General features: G+C 58.9%; 1 protein-coding gene across 13 annotated transcripts in view; it reads right to left on the bottom strand.

Moving 5' to 3' along the window:
• FANCA (FA complementation group A) overlaps window positions 1-13,894 on the bottom strand; it is a 47,304-nt gene that overhangs the window by 5,631 nt on the left and 27,779 nt on the right. For 3 of the 13 annotated variants that reach the window (XM_047793515.1, XM_047793516.1, XM_047793518.1), the window contains 11 exons: window positions 13,736-13,812; window positions 11,905-12,012; window positions 10,247-10,386; window positions 9,863-9,933; window positions 9,574-9,670; window positions 9,307-9,494; window positions 8,214-8,310; window positions 7,007-7,186; window positions 6,141-6,214; window positions 5,078-5,206; window positions 94-178 (listed from right to left, as the gene is read on the bottom strand). In XM_047793515.1, the coding sequence (XP_047649471.1) occupies window positions 94-178; window positions 5,078-5,206; window positions 6,141-6,214; window positions 7,007-7,186; window positions 8,214-8,310; window positions 9,307-9,494; window positions 9,574-9,670; window positions 9,863-9,933; window positions 10,247-10,386; window positions 11,905-12,012; window positions 13,736-13,812 (1,246 nt within the window). Of the gene's footprint in view, window positions 1-93; window positions 179-5,077; window positions 5,207-6,140; window positions 6,215-7,006; window positions 7,187-8,213; window positions 8,311-9,306; window positions 9,495-9,573; window positions 9,671-9,862; window positions 9,934-10,185; window positions 10,387-11,288; window positions 11,742-11,904; window positions 12,013-13,735; window positions 13,813-13,894 lie in introns of those variants that run through there. The other 10 variants (XM_047793517.1, XR_007136609.1, XR_007136610.1 and 7 more) reach the window with 10 other exon arrangements.

The following is a 13,894-nucleotide window of genomic DNA, read 5'->3' as shown; positions in this document are numbered from 1 at the left end:
GTCGGAAGTGCTGTGTGTATTCATAAAAAAATACCTGAATAGCACATGGCTTAAGTGCAGTGGACACACGGAATTTTGCACCTTCTAACTTACCTGCAATCTGGAAAAAATATCCCGATTTCCTGTGTAGCCACCGGCAGCCAAATGGGAATTGTGCAAGTGGCCATCACTCTGTGACCTGAAATGGAAACACAGTGAAAGCCTCCTGAGGTTTTCCTACCTGTGCTGGGCGCTCCCCTCCTGCCGGTGGGGCGGGGGGGGGGGGGGGGGTCACAGGCCTGGGGACATGCACAGGGGCGTCCACAGCAGAACATGAGCCCCGACTCCAGGGCGACAAGAGCAACGCGTGCCCTGACCCAGTGCAATTTATCCTAGGAAAGCAACAAAATCAACCAATGCAAAAAAAAAAAAAAAAAAAGAAGAGCCATTTCCTCAAAAAACAAACGATGCCCAGAGAGCTCGCTGGTGGAGCAGTGACCAGCGTTAGGACCGGGCACGTTCACCACTGCAGCCCGGGCCTACCTCTGCTCTGGGCACCGAGACACCACGTCAAAGGTCCGCACGCCGCAGCCACCGGACACACACGTAAATGGACAAAACCTTAAAATCAAGTCACGCAAGGAGATCCCGCTGCAGCGCAGAGGAAACAGATCCGACGAGGGACCATGAGGTCGCGGGGTCGATCCCTGGCCTCGCTCAGCGGGTCAAGGATCCAGTGTTGCCATGAGCTGTGGTGCAGGTCACAGATACAGCTCGGATCTGGTGTTGCTGTGGCTCTGGCGCAGGCCGGTGGCTACAGCTCCTATTCAACCCCTAGCCTGGGAACCTCCATATGTCACAAGAATGGCTCTAACCAAAAAAAAAAAAAAAAAAAAATCAAGTATCGCAAGAAACATATGAGCAGAATAAGGACCCCAGAACCGGAGCTCCCTGGTGGCCTAGCAAGTAAAGGACCCCGTGTTGCGCCTGCTGTGGTGGGGGTGCCATCCAGCCTGGGAACCCCTGCAGGCCGAGGGTGCAGCCAAAAGACGAAACACCGCACAGACGAAGCATTAAACTAAGTTCGATACACGCTGGTGATAACAAACCAAACCCTCAACAGACCAGAGCGCACGAGCCCGTAACCTGGCCAAGGCCTTTCACGAGGCCCCGCGGTTGGCCTCGCCTTTCAGGATGAGAGGCTGGAGACGGTCCTCCAGAAGTCAGGACCGGGACACGGCCCCTCCACTCGGCACTGCAGGTTGTAGCCAGGACCGCTCAGCAAAAGCGTAAGTCAATCAACAAAAGGCACCTGAATTGGGAAGGAAAAGGTTAAACCCCCTCTCTCCACAGACGACAAGACCGTGTACGTAGAAAATCCTCGAGTTCCCGTGGTGGCTCAGTGGATTAAAAAACCTGACCAGGAGTTCCCGGCGTGGCGCAGTGGTTAACAAATCCGACTAAGAACCATGAGGTTGCGGGTTCGATCCCTGGCCTCGCTCAGTGGGTTAAGGATCCTTCATTGCCGTGAGCTGTGGTTTGGTCCCAGACATGGCTCAGATCTGGTGCTGCTGTGGCTGTGGTGTAGGCTGGAAGCTGCAGCTCCAATTCGACCCCTGGCCTGGGCAATTCTATATGCCGTGAGTTCAGCCCTAAAAAAAAAAAAAAAAAAAAAAGAGAGAGAAAGAAAAAAAAGATTAAAAATTCCCAATAAAAAACTATCAGAGAAACTAAATGAGTTCGGCAGTTGCAGAACATGAAATCAATGTACAAAAACCAGTTGTACTTCCATCCACTAGCAATGAGTAATCCAAAAGGGAAATTAAAGCGAAGGTCCCATTTATAATAGTGCTAAAGAAAATAAGAATAAATTTAATCAAGGAGATGTAAGACTTATATACTGAAAACTTAAAAACATTGCCAAAAAATACTAAAGGTGACCTAAATGAAGAAAGACAGCCCATGTTCATGGATAGGAAGTGAGCTACAGACACACCGCAATCAATACCAGAATCCCAGCTGGTTTTGTAGAAAGTGGTAAGCTGCTCCTAAAATCAGACTAGAAACAAAGAGTCTTGAAAAAGAAGGATTAAGTTTGAGGACTCATATTTTCCAGTTTAAAAACGTATTACAGGAGTTCCCATCGTGGCGCAGTGGTTAACAAATCCGAGTAGGAACCATGAGGTTGCGGGTTCGATCCCTGTCCTCGCTCAGTGGGTTAAAGATCCGGTGTTGCTGTGAGCTGTGGTGTAAGTCGCAGACACGGCTCGGATCCTGAATTGCTGCGGCTGTGGTGTATGCCAGCGGCTACAGCTCTGATTAGACCCCTAGCCTGGGAACCTCCATATGCCACAGGTGCGCCCTAGAAAAAAAAGGCAAAAAGACCAAAAAAGAAAAAAAAAAACCTTATTACAATGTGGTACATCTACACAATGGGATTCTACTCAGCCATAAAAAAGAACAAAATAATGCCATTTGCAGCAACATGGATGGAACTAGAGATACTCCTATTAAGTGAAGTAAGTTAGAAAGAGAAAGCCAAATACCATATGATGTCACTTATATCTGGACTCTAATATATGGCAAAATCAACCCATCTATAGAAAAGAAGCAAACTCGTGGACTTGGAGAATGGATATGTGGTGGCTGTGGCTGCCGAGGGGGAAGGGAGGGAGTGGAATGGACTGGGTTTGGGGTTAGGAGACGCAGACTGTTGCATCTGGAGAGGGTAAGCAATGAGGTCCTGCTGCGGACGCAGAGCACCGGAACTGCATCCGGTCACGTGTGATGAAACATGAGGGAGGAGAACGTGAGGAAGAGTGTGTGTAAATGTCCGTGTGTGTGTTTAGAGATACGTGTAACTGGGTCACCTTACTATACAGCAGAAAATTGAAAGAACACTGCAAATCAACTACAGTAAGTTTTTAAAAATCTTGCCATTTCCCCCAAGAAAATAGCCAAACAAATATGAAATACAAAAAAACAAAAAAAACCTTATTACAAAACTACAGTAATCAGAACAGTATGGTACATTTCCCTTTTCCTTGGTGGCCCAGTGGGTTAAGGATCCAGTGTTGTTACTACTGTGGCACAGATTTGACCCCTGGCCCAGGAACTTCCACAAGCCATGGATGCAGCCGAAACAAAAAAACGAAAACAAAAAGAGGAGTTTCTAGAGTTCCTGACACAGTGCAATGGCATTGACAGTGTCTTGGGAGCGCTGGGATGAAGGTTCAATCCCCGACTCTGCAAAGCGGGTTTAGAATCTCGAGTTGCTACAGCTGCGGCTTCGATCACAACTGTGGCTTGGATCCGATCCCTGGCCTGGGAACTCCATTTGCCACAGGGTGGCCAGAAATTTTTAAAAAAAGAGGAATTCTGGCTGTGGTGTAGGTGGCAGCTGCAGCTTGGATTCCTCCCTGGCCTGGAGCGAATTCCACGTGTGTCGCCAAAAAAAAAAAAGCAAAAAGCAAACAACGCCCGGTGTGGTACCAGTACAAGGCTCGACACAGAGCTCACACAGGGACGGATAACTGGCTTTTATTTTTTGTCTATTCAGGGCCGCACCTGCAGCACGCGGAAGCTCCCAGGCTAGGGGTCCAATCAGAGCTACAGCTTCTGGTCTACGCCACAGCCACAGCCACGCCGGATCCTTAACCCACCACGTGGGGCCAGGGATCAAAGCCGAATCCTCACGGACGCTAGTCGTGTTCGTTACCACTGAGCCACAACGGGGCCTCCACTAAGCAGCTGCTGGCGAAGAAAACTGCACGTCCGCACGCAGAGGATGGAGCTGGGTCCCCCCTTCACACCACAGGAAAATGAACCCCAAGTGCATCAAAGTCAAAAACGAAATAAGAGCTCAAAGCAACAACAGGTGGATAGGAGCCCATCCAATGTAACACGTCTCTGCATCATGGGAGTGAGAGCGTGTGGGTCCCGGGTCGGGGAGGATGTGCCCTCGCAGAGCTGGGCAGGGGCCGGTACCTGCGAGGGAGAGACCTCCCAAGACTCTAAGCAAATAACCCAGTTGTAAACGGGCGAGGCACCTGATCACCACTTGTCCAAAAAAGATACACAAAGGATCAGTAAGCAGATGAAAAGACGCTCAGGGAAGCGCCGTGCGGTGCGGGATCAGGAACGGCCGGGGCGGGATCTGGCCAGAGAGCCAGCAGTGCCAGGAGGCGGTGGATAAGGGAGAAAGGGGCACCGCCCAGCAGCTGTGGAAGCCAGGCTGTGGTTCCTCAGGCAGGAGACGCGCACGACCAGGGTAACGCCCCCCAGGCGGGTGCCCAGGAAAAGTGAAAAGGCAGCTGTACCGAGTTTCACGGGGTCAATCACGACCACGAAGTGCCAAGGACCCAGATGCCAACGCTGATGAGTAAATCGGGGCCCCCTCTTCGGGGACTACGAGTCAGGCAGGAGGAGGGCGCCTCTGGTACAGGCCACACGGAGGGCGCACAAGAAGAGGCCTCCGACCCAAAGCGCCATCTCGAGTCCATCGAAACGTCCAGGACCGACAAACCCCCAGACAGACGGCGGCTCGTGGGGCCGGAGCCGTGGGGGAGCTCACGGAGGAGCCTCAGTGCGAGTGAAGGAGCAGCGCCAACGCTGACAGGCGCTGAGGGACAGGCTTTGTGCCCACTGGACACCGAGTTCAGAGACCCTGTGGAGGAGATGGGGCAGTGGGAAGACCCTGGTGCCGTGCTGTGTCCATCTGCCTGGATGATGTGCCCTCGAGTGACCACGGCTGTGTCGTGACACAGGCACCCAAACCCAGAAACCGGCTGCTCTGAGCACCTCGCCACCCAGCACAGCAAGCACGACACCCGAGGCCAGAGCCCGGATAGGACCACAGATGCCTGCGCTTCCTGCACCACCGGCAGGACACGGGTGCCCAGCCCTTGCCAGACCTGTTTTTCTCCCCGGGTTTGCTGACCCTGAGCCCCAGGTGACGGCACAAAGAGCAGTCACTGCATCGGCAAGTCTACACCCAGAAACGACAGCCGATTCTACCACGTGACGCAAACTAGACTGAGGCAAACATGTTCTCAGAAACAGCAAGTGCACAAGACACCCGGGGGCAGCTACCCCTCACCTCTGCCAGAAGTCCATGAGCACGTCGGCGAGGACGGTGCAGGCGGCTTCCAGGTCCCCGGCGCAGCCCCCCGCTGAGGCGGGTGCAGGGAGGAAGCGCTCGTGGATGGCCCACTGCTGGAAGGCCCACCTGCAACGCAGACACGGGGTCTCGACGGCTGAGCGGGAGCAGAGCGGGCACCTGCACTGTCCCGGGCCCAGCAGCCGAGCGTCCGGGCCGGGCCCAGGCTGCGTGGTGCTGAGCCCGAGGCACAGGCGGGGCGGGGGGGGGCACTGCAGCCCATTCCCATGGTGAGAGCACCCTACGCAGCAGGGGGCTGCGAGCACGCCCCTGGGCTGTCTCGGCAAAATGTCAACAGTGACCTGGGGGCAAGTGTCCTTTCCTCCTGGAGGCGCCTGGAGGGAGCACAGGAAGCAGGCCTGGCTCAGCCTGGAAGGTCGAGACACCCCGTGCTGAGCAAAGTGGGGGGGCGTCCCGTCCAGAATCTGACAGCACGACACGGCATCCCACATGGGCAGGAGGCCGCTGGCCACTCCAAGGACAGTGGCCTGAACGCGGCTCCCGTGCCTGACCCTGACCCACCCAGAGAGCCCTGGTGCCTCGAGACCAGAACGTGCACGACGGGACCGCGCGGCTAAGAGCAGCTGGGACCTCCTGGGCTCCCGGCCGTGGCCCTCTGGGCCCAGGGCCCTGTGTGCTGTCTTCAGGGCCCGCGTCTCCCTCTCAGCCCCGGACCTGGCGACCTCCCTGCCCCCAGGTCCACGCTGGCACAGGTCTGCCCTGCTCCTCGGCAAGAGGGCCCGCTCGGGCGTGGACACGAGTGCACAAGGGAGCCCTGTACGTGCCTCATGCACCCCAGCTGTCTCCTCCTTGCTGCACCTAGCTTCTCGAACACTCTAGAAATATCTGGCAACCAGTAGGAGCCCAGAAAATGGTTCTTGAATAAAATCGTACTCAAAGAGTGTGTTAAACTGAACACTGCGGATAAAATGAAAAACCTGCACGTGAAGACAACACAGAAAATCGTACAGTGTTTCAAAGGGCAGATCCTGCAAACGCGTACCTTTCGGTATCCGAAAGAGCATCGACTTCAGGCTGAATCTCCAGCTCCAACAGTAACCAGTCTCTGTAAGTCAACTGAGAGAAGGACCAAGCTGACGCTCGGCAAGGCCAGCGTGCAGACCCACAGCTCGGGCCGGGGCCGTGCGCCTGTGCCCATCTCAGCCTCAGGGCACTGCCACCGTCAGGCTGGGGCTGCTCGAGGAGACCTCCCTGTGAAGCTGCCTAAAACCGTCCCACACTGGTCCTTTCGCCGACTTCCCGCATGGCTGCCTGGATCTGGGGGACCCCAGGCCCTCGCCCCGCAGGCCACTTTCTGGGTCACAGAGGGCCAATAACCATGCTTCATGGGACAACTGCACACATCTGTGCAAACTCATGTCAGGTGCAGCACACGTGTGTGTGAGAGCGTGTCCCAGGAAGACGTGTGCGTGTGCAGCACACGTGCGTAAAGGCCGGAGCCGGGCCGCGCTGGCGGGGGCGTGTGTGCACAGCGCCCTCCAGGGCAGCCATTGCACCTTCTCGCCCTCAGGCACAGTCAGAGCCGCTCTGTGTCACTGGTTCAGTTAACGACACAGGAGCTGAGAGGGGGACACTGACGCTGTTTCCGCTAAAACCACAGCAAGCGGGTGAGCGTCCAGGAGGTGAGCGAGCATCAGGAGAAGGGACCGGGAGCAGCGACACGGCCCGCAGCCCAGAGCGGCTGCGCTTCTGGTGACCGAACTCGGGGGCGCCGGGCCACCGTCCGGCAGACCCGTGCGAGACACCTGATGTGTTACTGCGGGGCTGGCAGGGCAGAGGGGCCTGCCTGTCTCACTCCTCGCAGGCAGTGCACACCCACGGGGTCCTGGGGGGCAAGGGTGGACGTACTCGGAGGCCGTCCTGCTCCAGCAGCTCCCGGAAGGCTCCCTGCTCCCAGAGGCAGAGGGCGGCTCGCTGCCAGTCCACGGAGGGCAGGAACCGGGGCTGCCAGCCAGGGCCGGCTGCGTCTTCTGCCCCGGCGGGGGCATCTCGGGCTTCGGGGAACAGCCTCAACACGAGGAACTGGAACTGGAGCAGTGGGGGGGGGTCAGGAGGCTGCGCCCAGAGCAGGGGTGCCTGAAGGAGGGGCCCCAGGGCGGGCAAAACGCTCTCTCGCGGACGGGCGGAGCCGGCCGCTGTGCCTCAGGACAGCCCCCCGCCTGTCACCGTGCCCTCGGGCCAGCCTCCGCCTGCCACATAGGGCCAGCACAGGTGCCCAGAGGGGGACGTGGCCCTCCCAGCTGAGCCACCCCCCATCGATCTCCAGCCCACACTGCAAATCCAGGGGCCTGGCCTGAGCCCCACCAGAGGACGGGGAGCCAAGGTGCGGCTTCACTGGCCAGCAGGACCCGGGAGTCTGAGGGGACGCCTGGAGCTGAGGTCAGGTTTACCCTGGACAGGAGAGGGTCCTTCAAGCTGCAGATGGACTGCGTCGCCGCGGCAAGGTCACCTCCACGGCTGACGCTGAAGATTGTAACGCGCAGCCCTAATTCTTCTAACACGTGTCACAAGCACTCATTGGGGAGGGGGGGCAGGCCTTAGAGGAAGTTTAGGATTTTTCGTGGTCCTTTCTGGACCGCCCCGTGGTATTCAGAGCTCCCGGGTCAGGGATCAGATTCAAGCCGCAGCTGCACCTTAATCCACGGCTGTGGCAACAGTGGATCCATAAACCACTGTGCCAGGCCAGGGATCCAACCCGCATCCCAGGGCTCCCAAGCCACGGTCGATGCCACTGCACCACAGCGAGAGCACCTAGGAGCCTTCTTTACACGGTAAGACACTTACTGTAGATACTTATCTTTTCCCTAATTCAGAAACATCAGTATCTGTTTTTTAAAAATAAGGAGGGCATCTGCGGCTGTCCCCGCACACTGTCCTCTAAACTAAGAGGGAAAAGGCAGCCTGTGTCCAGCTCGGCAGGCAGGAGGGCAGCCCTGGGAGAGCCTGCTGCAGACGGCAGCGCGGAGCGGCCAGGGGAGGCCACGCGGGCCTCTGACTAGAAAGCTGCACAAAACTACGTGACAGGAGAGCAGAAGGAGGAGCAGAGCAGACTCACCTTTTTTATAAGGCCTGGAGACAGACAGCGACGCAAGACCCCACGGGACTGGGAAGAAAACTTACACACAGAATAGGAAATCGCTGCTGTGCAAAACCTGAAAACAGATAACAGACATGCTCACACAGCCACGCGATCCGTGCAAAGGAACGGAGGGAAGCGTTCACTCCACCGTGACCTCGGCGCCCACGCCGACGCCGGCAGGGCTCAGCCACAGCTCCAGCCCGCTCCTGCGACTCTGCGACTCGGCAGGTAAAGAGCCACAGACACAAGACAAGGCAGGAAGCCAGGGGGTGCGGGGCTTGTGTTCACCTGAGTGCAGGCAGACCCCCACTGCCCCCGCCCGAGACGACCCTGCCACCAAGGTCAGACTCAGCCCGTGCCTCGCGTGGCGGGCTGTGAAGCGGGGCTGCTGAGAACAGGGGCTGCCCCCGAGGCCTGAGAGGCAGCAAGTGGAGGAGGGCAGACTCCTAGGAGCCTTGTCTGTTTGTCCCCGTGGATGGTGGGGACGCCTGGTGGGCGCTGGTCTGGGGCCAGGTTCCCACGCTCGTCCCCCACCTTCCCAGGGTCAGCTCGGTCCATGGGCTGTGTCCCTCCGGCCAGCAATGCCCAGGGGGCCACCTGGCCCAGTCCTGAGCCTCTGGGCCGTGTCCCGCGTGGATGCCCCAGGGCTCGGCCCACACAATGGGTGGGGACCCTGCCCGGGCAGCTGCCCTCACCCCACAGGCCCCAGGCGCACAGCGGGCGGTGAGTGGAAGGTGGGGAGCAGGTCTCGAAACGCTCCATGTGCAGGACTGTCCCCCGAAGCAGCCACCTACTGCAGGGAGACCCTGCCATCCACCCAGAGGAGGAGGGCCACCCAAGCGCCCGGGGCAAACGAGGCCGCTCTCACCACCCACCCAGAGGGGAGTGTCAGCAGCCCGCAGTTCGCAGCTCGGGAGGCAGGGCCAGAGCCTAACTCGTGCTCACGACCAGAGTTACCGACACGCGGCAAAGCCCAAGCGGGTCAGGCTCTGCGGGGAGCAGGGCCCAACGGCAGAGACCGCGCTGGCCGCTCCTGCCCAGCAAGGGTCCCTCTGCGCAGGGGGCTCACCTCAGACACAGGGCCCAGGCCTCCGGGGTCCCGCACGGCAGGAGGCAGTCGAAGAGCTCGGGCACGGGCAGGGGCCGGGCAGGGCCCGGGGGGCCGGCGCAAACGGCCGGGAGCGTAGACGCGGCCTCGCCGAGGTGCACGGCCAGGGCGGCCAAGCCCAGCACGTGGGAGGCGCTCAGGCTCGGGCCCTGACGGGAGGCAGAGCCTGAGTGGGCGCGGGCGCGGGCACGGGCGGGACCCACCTCCCAGCCCGAGGGGGCGCCTCACCTGGTGGCGGAGCAGCTGGCAGAGCCTGGTGAGCACAGCCGGCAGCAGCCCGTGTCCACACAAGGTCCTCACCAAGTGGGCGGCCCAGGGCCCCTGCCTGTTGGGACCACAGAGACGGTGGCGGGGCCGCACTGGCCCGCATGGCCCTCCTGGGGCCGAGCAGACGAGCACCGGGCCGCCCAGAAAGCACCAGGCTGTGCCCCAAACCCTCGCCACATCCCTGCCTGATCGGTCAGCCCCACCGCCCCCGCCCCGGGCCCTGAGCCGCTGGGGGATGCCCGGCCTCTACCTGTCAGGCGGGGCGAGGCAGGAGGCGGCCAAGAGGTTCTGCGAGAAGGCGGTCAGCAGGAGGTCCACGACCTGGGAGGAGAGAGCGCTCAGGGCCACAAGCCCGATGGCACTGCAGTGCCCCTCGGACGTCAGGGCCATGGCCAAGCCCCCAGGACTGCAGGCAGGCCTGTCTGCAGAGCAATGGGCACGAGCCCCCAATCCCTAGATGTGACAGCCGGGCATCACTGCGGATTCTCCAGCAGAGCCGGCTCACAGAGCTGTCTCCCGGGAGCCACAGTGGCCTCAGCGCAACTCCGGCCGACGCAGAGGCGGGGCGCAGACAGGCCAGGGCAATGGCAGGAGCTTCCCAGCGAGACACAGGCGCGGACAGGCGTCTGCTCACCTTCAGTTCCTGCGGAGGCAGCTCGGGGGTGCGGACACTAAGCTCGACTGTGGCCACTGAGGAGCCATCCTCGTCGTCCTTGCTGAGGCCCAAGGCGGGACCCAGCCTGTCAGAAACCACGGCCATCCGAGCAGACAGCACTGCGAGGGCGGCCGGCAGGGTGAGGCCACACTGTCCACGGGCCCTGCAGCCGCCTGTTCGTCTTGTCCACGGGGCAGGCGGCCTTTTCACAGATCATGCGATGGCCAGAGCCCTGGGGCATCACGAGCACCCACCTGGAGTCCCCACCCCCTCCCACGGCCCAGCCCGCACTGGCTCCACGGTCTGCAGATGGGCCTGAACAAACAGTCAGCTGTCAGGCTCAAGTGCTGGCTCCACAGAGGCAGCAATGTCCCCAGGGACACGGTCAGCAGGAGGGGACTTTGGAGAGGCCACACCGGCCACCAGATGACACCCTCGGCTGCCCTGTGGTGCCCACTGCCCACCCTGACAAGCGGGGTGGGGCTGCATGTAACCTGTCACTGCCTGAACCTGCCACCCCAGGCCAGGGCTGGAGGGACGAGCACGGACTCCCCGCATATGTGGGGCTGTGCAGATCTCATGCATTCACCTCATGCCTTATTTTTTTGATGTTTCCACAGTGGTTTATCTACAGATTTTTCAAACTGTCACTTAACTCAAAAAATTCTCCAGGGAGTTCCCATTGCGGCTCAGTGGTTAGCGAATCCGACTAGGAACCATGAGGTTGTGGATTCGACCGCTGGCCTTGCTCAGTGGGTTAAGGATCCAGCGTTGCCGTGAGCTGTGGTGTAGGTTGCAGACGCGGCTCGGATCCCGCGTTGCTGTGGCTGTGGTGTAGGCCGGTGGCTACAGCTCCAATTAGACCCCTCGCCTGGGAACCTCCATGTGCCTCGGGAGCGGCCCTAGAAAAACAAAAGGACAAAAAAAAATTTCCAGGAGTTCCCCGGTGGCTCTGCCATTGTCAATGCAGCAGTTCGAGTCACTGCTGTGGCACAGGTGTGAGCTCTGACCTAGGAACTTCCACATGCCATGAGTGCAGCAAAAAAAATTTTCCAATTTATCTACTGAAAAAAAGTCTGCACAAATTAAGTAGACCTGGGCAGTTCAAATGTGTTTCTGCCATGAGGCTCTCAGACAAGTCCAATAAATTCATAGTAAATAAAAATGCAATAAAGTTACTAGGTAAAAATACAGCTTATTTTTTTCTGCATTTCTCATAAGACAAATCTGATAAAACTGCAGCTAGTATCTTCTCACAAGCACTGTGCGCGGTTCAAGATCCAACTCCAGACCCAGCTTCTTCTGGGGAGGGTCCGGGCCGAGCAAGGCCCGGGAGTGCTACCAAGAGCCAGGCATGCAGGTGGAAGCCCCCCTCCCTAGGAAATGTGGCAGCTGTCTTCCGGTCTGTTCGTCACCTGCCCACCGAGAGGCCAAGGAGCAGAAGAACCACCTCGTGCCAAGGAGCTGGGACAGCCTGTGTGGACAGGAGAAGGCCAAGCCCTCCACAGCCTGCTGGTCTGCAGCAAAGACATGCTGACCGTGTCCCTACAGGGTACCTACCAAGAGCTCTGAGCACGGCTGGACACCCCCCTACAAAACACCCACTGCGGACACCCTGCCAGCAGCCCGAGCCTCACCATCCTGCTGTGTGGGGTCCGAGAGCGAGGCCCTGAGCTCCCCCAGGGCCGCTGTGAGCAGGTCCAGGGGCTCCTCTGCACAGCTCTGCTCCGCCTCCGATCCTGGGGCTGTGACAGAGACGAGGAGGCTGACAGGGAGCACCCGGGCCTCTGGCCACAGGACTGACCCCGTCCCTGGGCTCTGCGGAGCGGGCACGCACAGGCTAGGACCCAACCAGGAGCGAAGGGAAACCCACTCCCCTGATGCTGGGTACCGATGGCACATCAAAAATTAAGGAGTTTCCGTCGTGGCGCAATGGTTAACGAATCTGACTAGGAACCATGAGGTGGCGGGTTCGGTCCCTGCGCTTGCTCGGTGGGTTGATGATCCGGCGTTGCCGTGAGCTGTGGTGTAGGTTACAGACGCGGCTCGGATCCCGTGTTGCTGTGGCTCTGGCGTAGGCCAGTGGCTACAGCTCCGATTGGACCCCTAGCTTGGGAACCTCCATATGCCGCGGGAGCGGCCCAAGAAATAGCAAAAAAAAAAAAAAAAAATTAAAACCGCTATAAAGACGTTTAAGAAAGACCATGATTTTACACACGTCACCACTGCAAGAGTGAAAAGCACTTATGTGACCAAAAAAAAAGAGCAACAGCAGCAGAGGGAGGCTGGGCAGGGAGAGCAGAATTACAGACGGACAACGGTCCAGCCCTTTTCTCAAACTCTTAAGTAACACTGTGTTCTTACCACAACAGGATGGTAGAATCAGTGCCCAAGAGGGGGCGACCAGCCCTCCACGGGCGCGCAAAGGGTTTGCTAAAAAAGATGACCCGTCTGGAGTTCCCGTCGTGGCGCAGAGGTTAATGAATCTGACTAGGAACCATGAGTTGCGGGTTGGATCCCCGGCCTCGCTCAGTGGCTTAAGGCTCCAGCGTTGCCGTGAGCTGTGGTGTAGGCTGCACACGAGACTCGGATCGGGTGTTGCTGTGGGTGTGGTGTAGACCAGCGGCTACAGCTCCCATTAGCCTCCTCGCCTGATAACATCCATATGCCGCGAGTGTGGCCCTAGAAAAGGCAACAAGCCCCCCCAAAAAGATGACCTCTGACAGAGGTAGCATTAGAAAACATTCTACAAGGCCCCAAAAGTGGAGCCATGGGGTGGGAACAGGAGAAGCAGGGCCTTTGCTCCACAACACACACAGCCCTACGGCCCTCGGCGCCCCGTCCGCGAGATGCTTCACAGCTGCAAAACAGGTGGGGTCCCCCAGGCTGTCAGAAATCATGGGACTGTGGAGGACGGGTCTGGCAGAAAGAACTGGAAAAGCCCGCTGCCTCAGCCAGCCTGGCCCACCCTCCAGGCGCCACCACTTCAAGGCTCCTGACAGCGCCTTGCTGCTGGGCCCAGGGCAGGGACAGCCTGCCCCGCTGCTCCAGGCCCAGCCGCCCCCCGACGTGCTTCCGCACTCTGGGCTCAGGCCTACAGCACTGGGCACTAGAGCAGGACGACCCCAGCCGTCCTGAGAGCCAAAGGGCTGCAGCAGACACCCACCAGGACGAGCTGTAGAGCCAGCGCCATGCAAGGGCCGGCTTGCTCACCCCAATTTAAAGCATCAGAAACCACACCACCAGCTCAGTGGGTCAAAGACAGTCTGGAGGACGTTGTGCTGCACGCGTGCTGTGGGGACGGGCCCCGCTACGAGCCCAGAGGACGCCACAGGCAGCCCCCCTGTGTCACGCCATTCCTGGGCCGGGCAGCCTCTGAAGCCACAGCTGCAGCCAGACCCAGCATGACATAAGCAGAGCACCAGTGACACGGCTCGGCTCGGGGACCTAGCAGCCCGCTGTCCTCACCTTCTGGCTGCTTCTCTCCGGCAGTGGAGCAGGCTTGGCGGTAGGCGGAGTACAGGGATGGGGGGATTTTATCAGCTCTGGATCAGGAAACATGAAAACAGTCAATCCTGACTCAAATTAATTCTCAGGCTTACAGCTCCAGAAATTACCATAACACAG

The sequence above is a fragment of the Phacochoerus africanus genome, chromosome 8, assembly GCF_016906955.1.
Source record: "Phacochoerus africanus isolate WHEZ1 chromosome 8, ROS_Pafr_v1, whole genome shotgun sequence".
Taxonomy (NCBI): domain Eukaryota; kingdom Metazoa; phylum Chordata; class Mammalia; order Artiodactyla; family Suidae; genus Phacochoerus; species Phacochoerus africanus.
The sequence above is the reverse complement of the archived record's forward strand: the minus strand, read 5'-3'. Positions and strand labels throughout refer to the sequence as shown.